This window comes from Pholcus phalangioides, unplaced genomic scaffold (assembly GCF_987345545.1).
Source record: "Pholcus phalangioides strain wild (caught in Gottingen) unplaced genomic scaffold, Ppha-v1.0 ptg000010l_1, whole genome shotgun sequence".
Classification (NCBI taxonomy): Eukaryota; Metazoa; Arthropoda; class Arachnida; order Araneae; family Pholcidae; genus Pholcus; species Pholcus phalangioides.
In genome coordinates, this window is record NW_028301603.1 from 31,987,097 (window position 1) to 32,008,307 (window position 21,211).

Genomic DNA, 21,211 nt, shown 5'->3' on the forward strand with positions numbered 1-21,211 from the left:
TGGCGTGTTACGTCGATCTAATAAGCCCAGGTATGGGTCCTTTCCCGAGCGAGCACACTTTTTGAAGATGGAGTTCTGGGATTCAAATAGACAATTTGAATAATGAATATCAATTGATAAATTCAATTGATAAATGAGAATAATTAATTTTAATCCGATTAATAATTGAATGTTTGTAGTCAAAAATAAAGGCTAATGTTGCGTAGTATTGCACAATTGCCAAGGAGAACCTAAACAGAAAGTTAAATGCACAATTTTATTTTATTATTTTCATTATGTATTTCCGTTGAACTAGAAATCTCTACAAGATTCATTGAGAGACTGGTTATTTGTAGGGATGAAGATTACAAGGAAGAAAATTCATCACTGCCCCCACGTAACCAGTCTCTCAATGAATCTTGTATTGACAAGTGGAGAGGACATTTCTATATGCATAGAAATCTCTAGCTGGGAAATGTTGGTGAAAAAAAAAAGAAACTCATAGCGACAGAAAAGTTTTTAAAAGACATTTGTTCAACAGTTTAAAGAAGGAGGGGTTGGATCACGATCTTGGCTTCCCCATGCTTCCCTATGAGAAAAATCTCCTTACTTTAAGGTACATTTAAACATTTTTCATTCACTTCAGCCGCTCAATTTTTTTTCTCAAATACAATGAATAGATTTATGCAATTTGAAGAGAGCAATTTAGGATTTTCATTCCTAGTTATTTTTTTTAATTTTAACTTCAACAACGTGCAGCCTTTTCAAAAATCACGGAGAAGTTTACTCTTACTTTGTGCCATAAAATTTCTTTAAATTATTTCAATAGGAAACCCCCCCCTCGTTTTTTTAGAAAATTTGCATGCACCAACCCCCTTACTCCGTTGTTAAGAAATCCTGATAAACTAGGCAAAGAGTTAAAGAGTACCCGGATAAGGTCATAAACTCATAATATTGAAGGATTCTCGTTCATTTGACCAACTTTAAAAGGACATTCCAAAAACATTTCCGGATAACCAGGGGAGAGTAGGGATAGTTGAGTCACACACACACACACACACACGTTTTTACTTTTCGATTTTCGTAAATTTTTTTCGATTTGTGAATCGTTTTAATAGAACATTGCCATAAATTTGTCATTTTTTTTTTTTTGGAATTACCGTTGTAGAAGAATTTTTTTTTTAATTTAAAATTAAAATTTAATTAAAATTTAAAAAGAAAAGAACAAGCATTAAAGGGGGAAAAATTCATTTAAATCTGCCGGAAGAAATTACATGATCACACGATCAAAAAAAAGGAGCATTAATTTCCGACAAATAAGCCGCATCCCGAAAAAATGACGAAATTTTTTTTTTTTTTTGTAGAAATGCCACAATGGCTTTTAACAAATCGCAGCTTCATATAAATCACACTCAATTTTAAAAAACTAAAATAAGTAGGCTACTAAAATTTGTATAAAATTAAGTTTTGCATGTTTTTCTTACCCATCAAGTTCTCTTTGAGAGTTTTATAATACGACGTGTGAATGATGAAACGCATTTGATATCGATGGCCCAGTTCAAAAAGACAACAAGTCAAAATTCTATATTTTGAGCTATCTGCATTTTAAAGATTCACTTTGTATGGAACTGAATGGGAATCAACCAGCACCTCCTAGAGATAGAAGGCCTCTGCACTGTTTGCCACAAACGTCATTCAGACTACCTAGCAAGTTTGCCACATTTTGAAACACAGCATCCTATTTCGTTTCTTCTTATTTTGGCGTAGAATCTTCCCGATTGGCTCACAAATACTGATATTGATTGCATGTGGGGCATAGAAATCGCCAATTCTGAGCCCGAGATCATTTCTTTTCCTCACAACGATGATACTGGCACGAGCAGGGAATTTTTTTCCCCTGAATATTCTGAGGGAAAATGGACTATGTACTTACTGACGTCACAACCTGAGTGCGGAGGCCTTCTATCTCTAGGAGGTGCTGAATCAACTCGGATATAATTGCAGTAGAGTTGTATACGCAGAGTTGGGAGTCGTTGCTGTTTTGCAATATGTTGAGACACTTTTCACCGTTCTCATGACGTGCTCAACTCAAAAATGCAATTTTCTGAATTGTTGCCTTTTCGAACTGGACCGTCGATATTATATCTAGTAGTTAAAAACATTTTTTTTTACATAACTATGTGGAAAAAAAAGTAGTCTTCATAAAATTATTTAGAATTCCTCGAAGTTAGGACGCCTGGAAGAAAATTTATCGAATAAGCCACGGGTTTGAATCGGCTACTACTAATGTGCGTTCTCAATGTTTGTGTGGCTCTAAAGGATTAATGGTGTCAGAGATATCCGTGCTCTACTGAAGCTGCCACCTGGCTTCCATATTTTGAAGTGAAAATGCTTGAATTTTGTGTTATGTAAGCATCGTGTTGTGGGTCTGTCTGCTCTGTGCGGAGGCTTTTTCAAATGAGGGACCGGCTCGCATTCACGCTATGAAATTGTAAAACCAACTTTAGCCAACCACCACAGTGTCGCCAACGGGGTACGTACCTAGATACTAGTGATGATGAGAGTCCAGTAAGTTGCCCAAGCGACCGCGTCATTCCTCTAATTGCCCTTTACTTTGAGTGGATCGGTAACCCTAGCCGAAATACAACGCCACAACAGGCAAAATGCCCAACGAGGTGGCTGAGAAAAAGATGCCTATAAAAATATGGATGTCATATATTTCAAAAATACAGCAACCCAATTAAAAATGCAATTAACACAAATTATAAACAATATATACACATGATAAAATATTATACAATGTCCATAAAGAATACGTATGGTTGTCTTATTCTAAGTATGGATAGCTTCTCGATTTACCCCAACATGTTTATCGTATTTCTTTTTAAACGTGTCAATTGTTGTAAAAGTTAACGATGTGGCGGATAGTGAATGTTCAAAATATGAACTGAGCTGTTAGACAAGTCGTTTAAGAGAAAAGAGTCATTTCATATATACTCGATTACCCCAGAGGTAGTAAATTGTAACCGTGGGTAATCGAGTATATATGAAATGACTCTTTTCTCTTAAACGGCTTGTCTAACAGCTCAGTTCATAATTTGAAGATTCACTATCCGCCACATCGTTAATTTTTACAAAGTACATCTATGATTTCAGAAAAATTTAATTACATATTAGTTATAATCTTACTTAAAAATTAATGGTACAAAACTTGAGATTGAAAACATAATTTCATTTTTTTTCCATTAATGTTTAGTATGACTGAATATTTAGGGACACTTACACAATTACGCTGATTAGTGATATTCTCAAAAAATTCCTGCCATTAACCATCCAAGTAAAGCTATTAGTTTGCAATAGATGGCGCAAATTTATCAAGGACTATATACTGCTTGACGATTGCTAAGAAGCAATGTCATTTTTTGCCATACCTAATGACAGACATCTTTTAAAGTACTAAAACTTGACACATGTTTAATAGACATCCTGAAGTACCTCTGTTATACAAAATGGAACAGATATCGCCACATGGCAAATAAATATAAGCAAAAGAAAAAAAATGTCCTCACAGCAATTGCAAACAGTTACAAAAATGATTGTTCGTGATGCTGGAAATAAGGAACGATATGAGTTCTTCAGTATGAGGGGTGTGACCTCCACGGACACTCAAGGGCGTAGCGAGGGGGGGGGGACTTGGGGGTCTGGTCCCCCCCCCCCCCGAAATGTGAGAAAATGACCGAAAAAAGGGAAAAAGATGGCCAAATCCATTGTTCTGTCACTTTGGTCCCCCCCCCAAAATGAAAGTGGTCCCCCCCCACGAACGAAATTTCTGGCTACGCCCCTGCGGACACTTATGCACACTTTGCATCTGTTGTACATACTGTCCACCACATTGTTGAGTAGAGCTTGAGAGATTTGTGTCATTCGTCCTTCAAGGCGATTTTGAGTTCTGTATGGTTCAAGAAGGGTTATATGTCTTTTGAGCGACACGTATGCCGATTTCATCATCCCAGATGGGCCTCTATGGGATTTAGGTCCGGCGAATATGCAGGCCATGGCATGCGCTCAATATCTTCACTTTCTAATGTGTCATCAACTTTATCTGTCTTATGCGGACTGGAACTGTGATCCATGAACCGAAAGTCTGGACCAACTGTATTGCGGAAAAGGTGGACGTGACCCAGAAGAATCTCGGTGTGATAACGCAGTGATTTTACGGTACCCTCATCGGAGATAGGAAGTAGTTTTTTTAAGATTTAATGTGCTAGGATAGAAATCAGCCAGCAAGTCTATATCCTAGCACACATTAAATCTTTAAAAAAAAACTAATCCACGACAAAAGAAAAGACTTTAAAGTCAATTGTCTAACCAATCACAATTCAAATATCAGCGAAAAAAGGTTTTCAAATATATTGTATTTTCTCAAGTTTCTCGCAGCAAAAATATTTGTAATAATGCCAGCGATTTTCAAAATGCATTAAATAATCTGAAAAAATTCTTAATATGCAACGGGTTTCCTCTTTACACCTTGGACTTATACTTTCTCCTGACACCAGTAACTATAACTGTTCACTTTGAACACAACCGGCGTAGGACTAACACATGATATGTACTTGCACCGTCTGCATCTATTTTATATATTTTTATATTGACTGCTTCTTTGCTTCTTTCCTACTTGACAAGAAAACATTTGTTTTTGCTTCTATTTTGATTTTTAAACTCAATTATACTTCAGCAGAACGTTGGGGGATCGAGCATCTATTTAGGCTATGAATGCCAGAATATGCTCTCAGAAACGTTCTGTATTAAGCCAATGTCAGGGTGTTCCCCCTGATGAGAGCCCTAGACATTGGCTATAACTTTTTCATTTTTGAATTCTTTTTTGAGTTTTTCATTTTTGAATTCTATTTTTTCTTTTGAAATTTTCAGTTTTTTTTTTCCTTTCCAGTTCACATAATTAATTTTTTTTATAAAACATGGTATTTTAACAATGTTTTTCCACTACACTGCATGTTACAGCTGCCTATGGCGCTGGTATTGGTGAGTTTCGACAAATTTTTAACTTTCATAATGTTCATTGTGTACATTTATCAATATATACAGTCGAATTCCGTTATAACGAACACCAATAGACCGGAGAAATCGTTTCGTTATAATTAAATTTCACTATAAAGGAATTCCATTGTTCCTATGCAATCTTATCTGGGGGTTTAGAAAAGTGTTCGTTACAACGGAATTTTCGCTATAACGGTATTCGTTAAAACTGGATTCGACTGCATATATCGTAGTAGTGGTTTCAAAATACCATCAAAAATATCGTTATAGAGGGGTTTATCGTAGTGAAGGATATCTTTGCTTTGAGAGGAGTTTAATATTATACTGTAGGTGATTCCAAAGATTTCTAAAAATATCGTTGCAGAGGGGAACTCATCGTTATATCGAGAATCGTTGCAGCGAGGTTTCAAAAATGCTTCCGAAGGTACATACTTTTGAAACTCAATGACAGAAAGCATCCGAAAAATTCTTAAATTTTAAAAAATTATAAAATATTTTTCTGCTTGTGTGTGTGTGTGATGAATCGGCCTGGAAAAATATCACGAATGTAAGGCATAAAATTCGTGCGCGTGAACTATGTCACACTCCGATCGTCTTCTGATGACTCAATTCTCTCTTTAAAAAAAGAAAGAAAAGGTCGTTATATGGCGAAGCATTTACGTCGTCCTTCAAGGTCAATTTATTTAAGTTCTTTCTCTTCTTGTTGTTACATGACTCTTCAAAATGCCTCTTATATTTCCTGTATTATTGTGCATTTGTATGCTGTTTTGGCCACAGCCGAACAACCACTGGTAGTACATACTGATTATACCTAGGCAAAAAAAAAAAAAAGATGTGGATGAGAGGAAAAAAAATTGCGTGTTCTCCCTTAATTTTATAGCATAACGTAGTAGAAGCACCACAACCAAGAAAAAGAAAAATGCTAAAAGAATGTACGTGTTTTTTTTTCTTATAAGATAAGATATTGTTCGCAACCTTGGAAGAGTTTTTCTTTTTCAATATATTCTATAATTTTTTTTTTTTTGAGTTAACTCAACATTATTGGTGAATTACATAACTTTTTTCTTCTTTTTCTTTCTGAATTGAGTGTTTTATCTGTAAGAATCCACTAAAGATGTTTTGTTAATATTATTTTTTTCTCCTCCTCCCCGAGAATACAAATATTGATATTAAGTAGATTTTTCTTTAAACATTACATTATTTCCAAGAACCATATGTGCATACAGGAGTTGAATGACTCATTTATGGAAATATATTTGTTCTAAGTCCTCTTGCGTAAGAAAAATGGCAGAATTGAAAGAAATGAAACTAGGTATGTGAAATGGCACTTTTTCTTTATGTGTCATAATAAATACGAATTTAATATAAAACACTGATTTTTGTATGTACAGTCAGTCGGCCCTCGGCATTCACGGCTTTCTTAGGCCGGTATTACACTATAAAAGTTTGATAAAATCCATTTTATAAAACTTGAAAAATCTAACCAATAAGGTTATTGGTTACATTCTAGAAAATGCAACCGGTGGCCTTATTGGCTTCATTTTTCAAGTTTTATAAAAGGACTTTTACCAAACTTTTATAGTGTAATACCGGCCTTATTCTCGGTCTTTTTCGCAGTTTTCTGAAAAACACCGTTGCATTGCTAATTCTTGTTTCGGAACGAAATATAAATTGTGTGTGTTAAATAAACGTTTTAAAAATCCCTCCTATAGGTTTTTTAGTGTTTCTGGAAGTGGTTCTAAAAGGCTGGTTTTTCTAAATGTTTCTGAAAGTGAAAAACTTGAAAGAAAAATTCGAAATATTCACAATGATTATCTTCATTGCTGTATTTTCCCGTTACAGTACTACGGAATTAATGGATCTTGCAGTCTGATGTTTAACAATCACCAGTATAACTTGATGGTCGTAACTAAATTATTGTAATCTATCTATTCAGCAAATATCCGACTCCATCACGAAAATATTTGCAATCAAGAATTAACAACGTGATCAGAATTTAATTTTGACATTTATTTAAACATTAGTATATGAAACATTATTTCAGTTAACTCGATTTAAATTTTTTATTATTTTGCTAACATGTTAAGGCAGCCAGCTGCTTCGTAAGTGGAAAAGCGTATTCACACCACGAAGAGGTGAATGTATAGATTGCAACAGCGCCACGAACAGTCCTACAAATATGCAAATTACACACATACACACACGTATATATATATATATATATATGTATGTATATGTGTATATATATATATATATATATATTGTTTTGCCCGCAACAGATGTATCAAGAAAAAAAACTTGAAATTCGATCAGCCATTGCTGTAACTACACCTGCTACTATACAGTCCTGGATCTACACACCTTCCACGTAGAAAAAAGTGATGTTTTTTGGGGGGGGGTGGGTTAAATCCCTCGATATCTTGCAAAAGATGTTGAGGTGGGGTGAATCTGGTCATGTCACGTCATATGGGGGGAATAAAAAAGTAGGCTACTTAACTTGCATGCTATAACCATCATTATTAAATCTGAAAATCCGCAAACATCGCAGAGAAAGAATAATTCACATCTCCCAATATTTTGTGTGTCTGTGTGAACAATAGAAAAGCTCGAATTAAGAAAAACAGCTTTCCTGGATAGATTTACACCAATGTTTCCCAGAGTGGGCAATATCGTCCCTGGTGGAATGGTCCAGAAGGCGGTAGAAGCAAAGTGTGTAACACAGGATCCTATGGGTTGGCTTAGGATCCAACGGTGAAGGGCGGCGAGCTAAGCAGACATAAATGAGACGTCTAATAAAATTAGTTAATGGCTCCTGTCACCCCCGTGAATATATCGAGGGACGACTGCGCTATGAATATGTTTAATTCAAGTAAATGGGAAGCTTCGTGAGAGTTTAATTTTATATTTATAACAATCTTTCTGAAAAATGAATAGAAAACTTAAAAGCGAAATATAATTTAATTTTAATTTTTTTTTTATTAATGTTTAGTATGAATGAATATTTGATGATAAATATGCTCATTAGGGGTATTAAATGACTCCAGTCATAAAACATGCAAGTTCAGCTACTATTTAAAATAGATGGCGCAAATTCATTGACAATTATAGTTTGTATTTAGTGTGTTTTCTGTATAGCTTTGTACTTTTTTTTGGTTCAGATAATTTATAGTGCTTCCAGATTACAGGGGTGGCATCGACATATTCGTGCTGTAAGAGAGTTATGCCGGTTCAGTGTTCAAGAAGTGCTGCCACCTGGCTTCCATGTTGGAAGTGAAAGTGTTTTTCGCGTTTCCGTTAGCATCGTGATGAAGGTTTGCCTGCTCTTTGCTGGAGGGACTTTCTCAAACGAGAGACCAACTCGCATTCGGGCCTCGAAGTTTTTTTTTTCCTTAGAAAAGATATTTTTCGTAACCTTGGGAGATTATTTTTTGTTTTTTAAATACATCTGTTTTGTAATCATCTTATTTCTCAGTTAACTCAACATTATTGGTGAATTACACCATATATATGTATATAATTTTCGTTTTTTTTTCTTCTTCTGGATTTTGTGTTTTACCCGTGAAATTCACTATAGATGTCCTGTTAATGCTATTTTTCCCCCTCCTCCGAAAATGCAAATATTGATCTTACGTAGATGCTTCTTTAAACATTACGGTACATTTCCATCAACCATATGCGTATATAGAAGCTGAATGTGTGCGACTCATTTATTACAGTCGAAACGCTACTCATTAAAATCATGGATAATGACATCATTCACGTATTGGTATCACTTTTCCTAAGAACGGAACGGACCAATATCATAACATGGGAAAAAATTCGTTTGTAGTTATCGGGACTTCGGATAATATTGTCAATGTTTTTCCCAACGGATATCTTTTTTAGCATTCTGAAACTAAGATATAGCCGAACTCATTTTTTTTCCTGTAAGGTATCTTTATCCGCCCTCAAGACCATGTAGGAGGCTAGAAGAAGCTCTCTTCTCCCTCCCTTGTTGACAAACATTTCCATACTTAACGTCGCAATCAGTCCGTAGTATTCGCTGTGATTCATGTACGCGTGGAACTTCTTTTGCAATGGCCTTCCTATTGTGGAAGTGAATGTATACAAAAAAAAAAAAACCTTTCAATCATTTCTTGATCAGTTTTTTTTTTCAGTTGACCAGATACAAATGTCTTTCTCAAGGGATCTATGAAACGTATTGTACATTAAAAAAGAGTATCGTAATTTCATGATATATATTAGACAGTTCCATTCTAACACCTCACTATGGCTGAATGAAAAAGATGCGAGATTTTAGCTTATGGGGGGGGGGATTAAAGTTTTAGAGCTAAAAAAATGGAAGGATTGAACATTTTGCAACCAATTATGATTATGTAGGAAAGAAAAACAGAGTTGACCCGTATTGACAATATCCGTTCCATACATCCCGTTCGACCAAACGGAATGCATGGTCAACGTACTACTTGCAAACGGAAATTTGTTAAACGGGTATTGTTATTAAATCCCGTGTCCTGATGTGATGATATGAATGATGATATGATGATGATATGAATGATGATATGATGATGATATGAATGATGATATGATGATGATATGATGATGATATGATGATGATATATGATGATATGAATGATGATATGATGATGATATGAATGATGATATGATGATGATATGAATGATGATATGATGATGATATGAATGATGATATGATGATGATATGAATGATGATATGATGATGATATATGATGATATGAATGATGATATGATGATGATATATGATGATGATATGAATGATGATATGATGATGATATGATGATGATATGAATGATGATATGATGATGATATGAATGATGAGAAAAGTGGAAGAATTGAGAGGAATGTTTCTTGCGGTTATCATTGGTTTCATAATGTTCCTAATTGGTATGTTCTCTCCGCTTTCAGTTTACGAGCTTCTTCACAGTATTAGTTTGCCTGACGTCTTCAGTGTTTTGCGGTCCCGCGGTCCCCAGGTGGAGAACTTACACCAGCAGCAGCTACTACTACACGGACTACACATTCCCGAAGCCCCTCTCGAAACATAAGTATCTACCGGGGCCGCAGTTTTGCCCGGACACTGGAAGGACACTGTGCAAAGGAGTAGCTCATTACCCAGAGTGAGTATCTGAAATTTTGTCAGTAATGCCTGTGTGTCGGACCTTCCGGAATCTGACGCTATAAACGGGGTGGCGTTAAGAGTGATGAACTTTATTTGGTACAAATAGACCGAATGTCATTGGAATCTAAACACCGAGAGTTACTATAAATCAGGATTTATTAACCTGGAATCCAGAAATTTCATCCCCGGTACATTTCGCCCCCGGAAATTTCACCCGTGATATTTCGTCTGTCCTGACCATATGAGTGACTGACTTCGAGTGACCAAGTGATTAGGTGAGTGACTATATAAATGGGTGAGTGACTATATAAATGGATGAGTGACCGTATGAGTGAGTGAGTGAATGACTATGAGTGACCAAATGAGTGTGCGTTTTACTGTATGAGTGACCAATTGAGTGTGTGGTTGACTATATGAGTGACCAATTGAGTGTGTGGTTGACTATATGAGTGACCAATTGAGTGTGTGGTTGACTATATGAGTGACCAAGTGTGTGACCGTATGAATGACCATGTGAATGATGAAGTGAGTAATCAAGTACGTAACTGTATGAGAGACCTAGTGAGTGACCGTATGAATGACCATGTGAATGATGAAGTGAGTAATCAAGTACGTGACTGTATGAGAGACCTAGTGAGTGACCGTATGAGCGACCTTATGACGAATGTCAGGGGGTAAATGTCCACCTCACTCGATCACTCATAGGGTCACTCACATGGTCACTCACACGGTCAGGGCTCAGGAACGTCAGGGGCGATATGTCGGGGGCAAAGTTTCCGTAAACGACCCAAACTTGAGCCACAGAGACTTCTGAGATTGGGTCGCACAAATCCGCATACATTCTAGTTGAAAATCCAATTTGTTGCTGCGCCACTGGTTTCAGGAGCGTCGTAACGACATAGGCGAACTTGGCTGAGACAGACCCAGACATTTTTCCGGGGCTCTGTTCAGTCGTGAATTCATATATTTTTTGGGGGGAAAATCTGTATTCAAAAAAATTCATGGTATTATTACAGAATTCACAGGAATGCTGATAAACATCAATACAAAAATATGAACATCCCAAACGAAAATTGAAGAAAATTCAGAATTGAGACGAGAATTTGAAATTAATGAAAGAAACGCATAATTACAGAATAAGTGGAAACATTTCTTTAGTGAAAGAGAAATGCAAGAATTAATGAAAGAGGAATAATCGCGTTGATTTTAATAATTCTAGAACTAATAAAAATTCAGAACTTATGAAAAATAATAGGAATTCCAGAATTTGAGAGAACTTTCAATAATTTTTGGATCTGTTTCATTCAGGGCCCCTGGCTCAGGCCCCGTAGCTCACCTGTTAAGACGTCACTGACTGTGCGTTTTAAAAGCGTATATAAAACCCCAATCATATATATTATTATTTAGAAATATTTATCAAGTATACAGCAATTATACAACGCTAGGCAACGCTAGCACGTCAGTTTACCGTTCCTAATTTTTGAAACGAATTTATTAAAAGACCTCGGATAATCCGAAACACGGTTAACCGAGATTCGGAGAACTCGATTCTCATAACAAAAAAGACCTTTAAAAAAAGCCGCATATAATGGTACCTAAAAACATTTTATGGATGAAATCTAACATTAGTGGCCAACCCGCGGCACGCGAACGCTTTTCAAAAATGAAAGAAATTCTATATTCCATTTTTTCAATCAAAGAAATTCTCTCAAACTTTTAAACAATCTTTTTCTTATGAATGATGGTCTTGTAGGCTGCCAAACCTATACTTAGTATTGTACTAGGCGCTCTCAAAATAATAATTAGGTGAGATGACTTTATATTCAATGCGCTTCTGTTCGGTTTTTCATCTTTGGGCATAGTTGCTGGACTCCAGATTCAGGCTCGTCCAGATGGGGGGGGGGGGACACATGCATTGTATTATACAATTTCCGGTGTCTATGTCCACCATGGTGTAGATAAGATGAACTTTTACCGATATAAGTACACAATGTGCATTGCGATTATGGAATTTATGACAAACTAAAAACAACTTAGAACTCGAAAGAGTGACAAACTGAACATTTTTGCAAAAATATCAGGACAGCCGAATAATAATTTGCACTAACGGAGAGAATGCTTATATACCGTAAAAACGGGATGCATGGCCAGCGAGACGAAATTCATAGAGTGGCACGCGCATCGGAGATAATCTTGATTGTGGCGCACAGCTTGGGAAAAGGTTAGTCATCCCTGCATTAGATCTTTAGAAAAAATTCTGGACCAGAAAAAAAAGGGGGAAAAAAAGTGGCCGCCCTTTCAGAGAGGTTTTACGGTGTATCAAAAGAGAAAAAAATTATATTCAGACATCGGACCATTCCCTGAAGGACTCGGTCTCGCATCTAATAGTTTCAATGAACAAGTCTATAGCAACTGTATCAAGAAATTTCATCAGTTAAAACCCAACCACGAATGTTCAAGGCAACATTCTAAAAACGCAATCAAGATCGAAAGAAAATATATAAGATAGAAATATATAGGGAAAAAAAAAAATTTACATGGATCCGTACATTTTTAATTAAAAATTCAGTTTGCCTGTAGAGTTGGTTTTTTTTGTTTTATACATACGCACGCATTCCACCGCATTGAAAAGCCTTGAACAAGGGAGCATTTCCCTAATCACCGCGTAATTTAAAAACGGTCCCGCTCTCGTTTAACAACTGTCCGGAATAACAAAACTGATATCTGTCCATCTAATCCATTTAAAAAATATAAAAAAAAAACAAGAAGAAAACCTCAGGGGCGTTGGACGCTACTTGGTACCACGGAAACCATCATTGGGGTGATAATACGATGAAAAAAGAAAAAAATGTTTCGATATAAACGAAGGCCAGAAGCCCATGTGTGTGAGGCCACCACGCCCTTCTAGAAATAATAATAATAAAAGATATCCGAATTCTTATCAATCCCTCATACTTGTGACAAGGTTATACAGCCTCGTAATAAAATGAAATGAAGACGGCAGTAACGGTGGAAAAAAAAGTGGACGTTTAAATCTCTTTGTGGTCACGAATTATTCCTCCATTTCTTTTTACATTATTATTATTATTATAAAAGAAGTATAATATATAAAGTGTGTTTTTATATTATTATCATTATCGGATAGCTGCTGGGATTTTTTTTTTTCTCTCCTTAAATCCGAGATGGGATCGTGTTATCACGAAGGTCAGAATTTTTTTGTTTAGCCTTTCCATAACCATCAGAAACTGTTAACCTCTTATCCCATGACTGCTCTACTATCTATTATAACCGACAACGTTCTAATAAGACGTGAAAGAAACGTTGGCAACACTTTACACGATGTTTTCTTTCTTTTTTTTCTTTCTTTCTTCCTTCATGTTGATTTTCTTATAAACGAAAATGAGAGATTGCTACTGAACAGTAATCAAAAATCGGAATTGATTGAATAACTAACTCGAGCAGCCTGCCTGGAAAATGGCTTTTGAAGTTAAACTTCTTTTGGCAGGTAGTGAATTTTTTCAGATCCACGTCAGAAAAAGTGAAACGGAGGAACGGAAGTGACGTAACCTTTCATTTCCCGTCAATGACGAAATTGAAACGGAAATGACGTAAGCTTTCCTTTCCCTCAACGACAAAAGTGAAACGGAAGAACTGAAATAACGTAAGCTTTCCTTTCCCTTGAACACTTTTGCGTTTTGTGTCTGACAAAGACATTTTATTAATCCCCTCCCTCGTCACGCTTCTGGAATTTCCGAACGTCCCCTTTAGCGATGGGCGATGCACACAGTTTGGAAGAAAATAAAATTGGATTAGAGTAGAGTGGGAAGGAGCGTGTGTGTCGATATCTTGCGATTAGTAAAAGGTAGATGTGAGGCGCGGTGAATCCAGTCACATCACATGTCAAATCAGATTTAAACAACCTAGAATTTTCACTTCTATCGCGCAATGTTCTCACACAGATTTTATTCTAATATAATGTTATGCTTTTTTTATTACTTTGGTCAGTTTTGAGGTATCCGACTGCGTTGAGAACGTCATTTTGGAAGAAAATATCGATTTTCATTTTTCACAAAAGTCCTGTTTGTTGCGATTCCAAAACAGACCTCGTTTTACTTACATGACGCTTAATGTAACTCATGAGCATACCATACAATCCTTTAAATTTTAGTTTATAAACTGCACCATTAGTATCTGAATCTAATGTAAAAAATAATAAAGCCTTCCATTCGTAGAATTTTTCGCAATCGTGTTTCGAACATTACATGAATTTAAAATCTGACATGAAAATTATTTTTTTCATAGAAAATGGCACAAGTAGTCCGAAATTTGTTATTGTTTTAAGCATTTTGGAAGACTTTCTATCGAAAAATTATTTAAGTTCACTCCAGTTTTATAAAAAAAAGTGCTCTCGAACGTAATCGCATATCTTAAAGTGATTGGCCACCTTCAAATGGCTAATTTCGTGAATTATTCTTCCATTTCTTTTTCCATTATTATTATAAAAATATATATATAATATACAAAGTACGTTTTTATATTATTATCATTATTGGGTATAGCTGCCGGAATTTTGTTATTTCTCTACTTAAATCCGAGATGGGATCGTGTTATCACGAAGGTCAGTCTTTTTTCAGCCTTTCCGTAAAACATCAGAAACTGTTAACCTCTTATCCCATGACTGCTCTGCTATCTATTACAGCCGACAACATTTTAATAAGACGTGAAAGAAACGTTGGCAACACTTTGCACGATGTTTTCTTTTCCTTTCTTTCTTCCTTCTTCATGCTGATCCTCACGAAAGAGTAAAGGAGAGAGATTGCTACTGAACAGTAATCAAAAATAATCAAAAATCCGAATTGATCGAATAACTAACTTAAATAGGCTACCCGGAAAATGGCTTTATTCTATCACAGTAGAACTTTGTTATCCGAGGATGATGTCAGCACTCTCCGCCATCCATGTAAAGGTTTTTCACAGCTGGCGAAGATATATTTTGGAAAGAAAAATTCATCTGCCCCTGCGGGGAATCGAACCCACGTCCTATCACTTTCCGGGTGGATGCCCCAGACCAGTTTCCCAACCTTTTAAAAAAAAATTTCCCCAGAAATGTTTGTCTCCCATCTCCCCCTAACGCAATCTAACTCATAGGATCCTATGTTATACCCGTAGCTTTTACCGCCCCCCCCCCGGAACATTCCATCGCCCCCAAGGGGGCGTTAACGCCCACGTTGGGAATCACTGCCCTAGACCAATAGACTACAGAGGCAAAGAATTTCTCAATCTTTCCTTGGAACTCGTGTGCACTGAACGGGACGATCGGACCTAACTCAGGCCAAAGCTCACAATTGCTGACAATGCCACCAGATGGTGACTTATCCGAGGATGATGTCACTATCCGCTGTCCATACAAACGTTTTTAGCAGCTGGCTGCCATCTAGTGTCATTGTCAGCAGTTGTGAGCTTTGGCCTGAGTTAGGTCCGATCGTCCCGTTCAGTGCGCACGAGCTCCAAGTTCGAAATTCGTTGCCTCTGTGAAGTCTACTGGTCTAGGGCAGCGGTTCTCAACTGGTGCTCCGCGTAGCCCTTGGGGCTCCTTATGCACTCTCCAGGGGCTCCGCGGCCACTTAAGGAAAATAAAAAAACAGTAAAATTAAAAAAAAGATAATTAGAAATAATTTTAAATAGTAAAAATAAATCAGTAACTTTGATGAATAATTAAGAAATGGGCCTATGGGGCTCCTCCATAGAATTTTTTTTACTAAAAAGGACTCCGCGAGTCAAAAAATGTTGAGAACCGCTGGTCTAGGGCGTTCACCCGTGAAAGGACGTGGGTTCGATTCCCCGCAGGGGCAGAGAGATGAATTTACTCTCTTTCCGAAATATATCTTCGCACCAGCCAGCTGTTAGAAACCTTTGTTAATTCGAATTTTTTTGGATGATTCGAACTTTTACGAAATTCCCTTGAGTTTTCCATTCTAATTAAAATTTGTTGTTCAATTCGAATTATTTGGATAATTCGAAGTTGGGGGGGGGGGGGGAGGAGAAATCATGATTTTTGTATGAGCAAGTTTAGTATGGAATATTTCTTCAAGAAGTCAGAATTCGATTTTCTCGATCAATAGAAATATAAAAAAAAAAATTCAAAAACAAGGTCTGAAAAAATTCTCTCTCTCTCTCCACTCCTTCTTTGATAATTTAACGCCCATTTTAGCAATATTCAGCTAGAGTGCATCGGGAATCCGTACCACTTGATCTGAATTCTTTTGTCGTAGTTAAGAGCGGGGCTGGACAAATCCCAACAAATATAGGCGCAAGAAAAAAAATTTTAACCGAAGAAACATGTCTAAAATATATAATGCTTCTTTTGGCTTTTTCAGGGCTTAATTCATGTCGGCAGATATGCTGCTATAAATTCCAAACATTTTGTGCCGCTCTCAACCTGCAATTTACACAAAGAAAATTTTAGGCACCAAATACCAATTTTGTAGTCGCCATGCTGACATAGCGCCTGAGATTTGCCCATCCCTGATTAAAAAGTATGGAAAATATCAGAAAGTTCAGATCGAAATACGTTAATGAAAGTATATTTCCTTGATGAGTATGATGAGAAAAATTTGGAAACAGTTTCGTGACGGATGATCATGAATCAATTCCGTAAATCAGGCTTTGAGCGTGTGGTCAGGGGATTCTGCCATGATACTGATTTCAAACAATGGAATAATGTAGCAGCCAAGATCGATTATTATAATTATAAATTATTAAAATTTGGGAAAACAATTTCGTAACTGATGGGGAAGTATTAAAAGCATTTACCAAAAAATGAAAAACTTACAATTAAGACTACATTATTATTGCGCCCATGAAAAATGTTACGGTTGTCTTATCTGAAGGAGGCCGTCCAAGTATTACGTCAGCACATTTTTAGCCATTTTCGACCCCTCCCTCATCATCTCTACTCCCTACCTCCTAACACATATTGATGGGATTAGAGACGTACGCGGGGAGGGGTCGTGGCTGACCCCCCCCCCCCCACCAGATGATCAAAAAATTTGTTTTTTTTTTTTTAAAAATGCGAAAAATATTTAAAAAAAAAATTGAAATTTCGAAAGAAAACACCTTTATTTGTTATTGTAATCAATTTCTGTTAGTTTCAATGTTATTTTGAAAGCTAAGAACGACCAACCCTCTAAGCCATATATGGCAAACCCTTGTCCCGTGGACCAAATGTGGCCCTGGGGGTGGGGGGTGATTGGATGTGATCTGCTCTTTCAAACCTTATTTTGTAAAAATGAACTAAGCAGCACATTTACGTATCGCCTAGGTGACCCATGGCACAATTCCAGAGCATTTAAGTGGTCAGTGGCACATTCACAGATCACTTAAGTGTTCCGCGGCATAATTATCGATCACTTGAGTGCGCGCGACACAGTTCCGGAGCACTTAAGCGGCCCAGACATATTTCCAGATCACTTGGATCAGCGAAATTGTTAGAGATCACTAAGGTGGCTCTATAGAGTACTTATGAATAAGGAGAATGTTAGTTCAGGTGCCCACAAAATAGCGAAAGTTTTTTTTTCGTTTTTGGCACACCGAATAAGATGCCATTAGGAATATTTCATATTTTTATAAAGGGTGGTTGATGACGTAAGCATCATCCACCCTCCCTCCCTGTCATCAAAAGTCAGCAAATCGGAAACCCCCTGCCCCTCCACCGATGATGACGTAATACTTGAATGACCCCCCTCCCCTTTAAGTATGGATAGCTTCTCGATTTATCCTACCATGTGTTTACTGTACGTCTCTTTTTAAACGTGTCAATTGTGTTAGAATTCACTACCCCCGGAGGTAAGCTGTTCCATTTATTAATAACCCTATTAGGGAAAACTCCCCGTGACACCACAATCCAGAATTTCTCCTTACTAAACGATACCACTTCTCCAAACACCAGCCATATCGCTCCTTTGCAATTTACCGCCATTAATGAGTTGGGTTGGAAATGAAGCCGCCATCTATCGGTGGTCGGCTCAAGCTAGTTAGAGAAAATATCTTTTATATACTCTCCCGGGTTTGACCTTGCGACGGCGACCTTCGTGGTGGTAGACGAGCATCTTACCACCACGCTACTCGGGTGCTACTAAACGACGCTGGTGTCCCCTTGTAGAAACAGTTGATTGACGGTATATTAATAACTCGTTGTTCATCCCGTTGGAAATTTTGAGCACTTCGATCATATCTCCGCGGCACCCGCATTCCTCTAATGTAAACATATTCAAGAAATCAAGTCTTTCTTCATAGCTCAAGCCTTCTCTAACTGGCAACGAAGTCCCCCAGCTCCTTCAGTCTTGTGATATTATTGATACCAGTAATTGGTCAATATCGATAATTCCCACTTACACCTTTATAGTTCACTGGACCTGAATTTGTGCACGTATCCCTGTTTTTCCTTTCATGTTCTATTTTCAGATTCGGGCCTATGATAAAACCCTTCCAACAGTGGACAAGGTGAGAGGAGGAGGCTGATGGTTGGGGAGAGAGTACGGTGATGAAGGCGGATGGCTCGGGATGTTTTCGTTGGTCTCTTGCTCGATGGCGAGGTGCCGGCGGGCAATCCGCCCGTGCCCCTTGGCGGTCTGTGGGGGTTTCCAGTGGGGGGGGGGTGATTTCCACGAGTAGGAGGCGATGGGGGAGGGCCCTCGGTGGGGTTGGATCCTGTGGCTTAATGGCCGGGGATGCTTGCCGGGCCCGGACATCCAGAGAGTTTTTCCAGTATGGCCCAGCCGCTAGGTAACCTGCTTCAGAGCAAGGCCATGTTTGGTGTTAGTGTTTGTGGTCCTTTGGGTGAGTCGGAGATCCGGTGGCGCAATGCCTGCCGGCGTTCGGCCCGTGGTCTTGGTGGCTCTGGCGGGGTTTTTTCTTTTTTTTTTCTTCCTGCATGGCCCAGCCACAACGTAGGCTGCTTGTATCCCACAAGGGACAGATCGGGGGCCATGTTTGGTATTTGCATAGCTCAAGCCTTGTAGAAAGACATAAGCGAGTTTCAGATTATATCGATAATCCGATTAAGCGGGGCCGACTGTATATTGGTTTTCTAGTGAATTTATATAAAGCTAAAAAGTGGAGGAAAAAAATAGATAAATCCCGGAATCCTATATAGACTAGAGCACTACTAGCCGGTCCCTTATGGTTGGTGTGATAACCACGTAGTTGTAAATTGGCTTTAATTCCACCATTGCCATAAAAACCCTGATTTCTTTCTTTGAAAAATACATGCAATAACAATTCTCACATTTTCTTTCATTATCAAAATAACTGAAAATACGCACTTTTAATTGAAACTGCTGATATAATCAATGTATTTCATAACATTAAGCAATGTACGTTGTTTATTTAGTGCATCTTATATCTTACATGACCTCCACAAAACTAATTTAAACTGGAAATTTCGTTCATGGCTACCACAAGTTGCTAATGAAGCTACTGGACAGTTAGCAAAGTTTATATGTAATCAAAATAATCAAATCCCAAAATCGAGTAATATTTAAGACTATCCTCTCTAATTCTGCAGAATCTCACTTGTATTCACGGAGAGAAAATATAACTTTTATATTATATAAAAATTGATTATTTTTCCTCAATGTCATCTAATCATATAATTAAATCATTTGCGTTCTATGTAGTACAAAGGAGCTATCAAGAAAAACATAATGGAAGTATAGAGTTTAGGCACGTGTGTGTAATATGCCGCATTAATTTCAGAAACACAGTATAGAAAACAGTTACTGGTTCTTACAATCAGATATAGCAAGAGATACTGATACTGGAAAGTACTTAAACGTAATCAAATGAAGTTTGATAATCAACATAATCAAGGTTATCATAAACGATTCTATCTCTTTTTCTTTTTAATCATGATAATCAAAAATGTAACTAGACAACACTTGACACAGCCGTAAACAATGGCGCTGAGCGTGATGGATAGCAGTGAAATACAGTACCTCAAAAAGGGAATTAGAAAAATTATCCCAATAACGTGTGGATCTTAGACGTGCCATTGATTTTGTGTGGGGCTGTATAGTGTATGTATTGAAATACCAAATTCGTTTTTACGTGTTCCCTTTTAACCACAGCTTATATATGTATTTAGAATTCCCCCCTCCTCCCAGATTTAACCATTTACTGCGCGAATAGTTGGAAATAAGTCTCTCCCTCTGCGCAAACAGAAAAGTTTCCATTTTTTTTTAGCATGAACGCCAGGACACTAAATCCACTGGAAGCTATTAAGAGAAGTCACGTGTACTTTTACTTTGCAAATTGAATTTTGCAACCCAGGGGCTTTGTCACCACCCCCCAGTTCTGTCTCTCTCACCCTTGTTATTCTTGTTTAACTCCTATTCACTCCTATGTTTAACTCCTATTCACTTCTATCCTTGTTTAACTCCTATTCACTTCTATCCTTGTTTAACTCCTATTCACTCCTATCCTTGTTTAACTCCTATTCACGTGGAGGGAATCAAAAAGGGCATTCACTTAGTCAAAAGCAGTGATTCTTAATCAGATTCTTCTCATGTCCATGAGCTTGGATGAAAAAACAATTCAATCATTGTTTTTGCATTGCTCTGTACAGAATATTATTTTGTAAAGGAGTCCGTGTCCTTCATTTTGTTGTCACGAGGGTCCTTGCGCTTCATTTTAGTGCCAAAAATTGTCCGTGAAACGTAGCAAGTTAAGTATCCTTGGTCAAACCCAGAGGCGGCTCGAAAAAAAATTTCTACCCACCTGGACCTATTTTTGAAGCCCGCAACCCCGTTTTTTTTTTTTTTTTTTTTTTTTTTGGGAGAAAAAGATTTCTTTTGGTCCTTTGAATTTGGCCCCCCCAACTGGAACGGGTAGAATGAACCTAGAGCAGTATTATCCGAACGCATAGTTTTGAGGAGCGTAATTTCACTCCTCTAAAAAAAGGGGGTATTTATGTAAAAAGATAGGTATTTTTTTTTCATCGGTGAAAAATAACACTATGAA

General features: G+C 37.3%; 1 protein-coding gene across 1 annotated transcript in view; it reads left to right on the top strand.

The window, feature by feature from the left end:
• The window catches only part of LOC149081287 (uncharacterized), a 55,419-nt gene that overhangs the window by 14,297 nt on the left and 19,911 nt on the right, over positions 1-21,211 (top strand). The window contains exon 2 of the mRNA XM_089238126.1: positions 9,979-10,190. Coding sequence (XP_089094252.1) covers positions 9,979-10,190 — 212 coding nt within the window. The remainder of the gene's footprint in view (positions 1-9,978; positions 10,191-21,211) is intronic.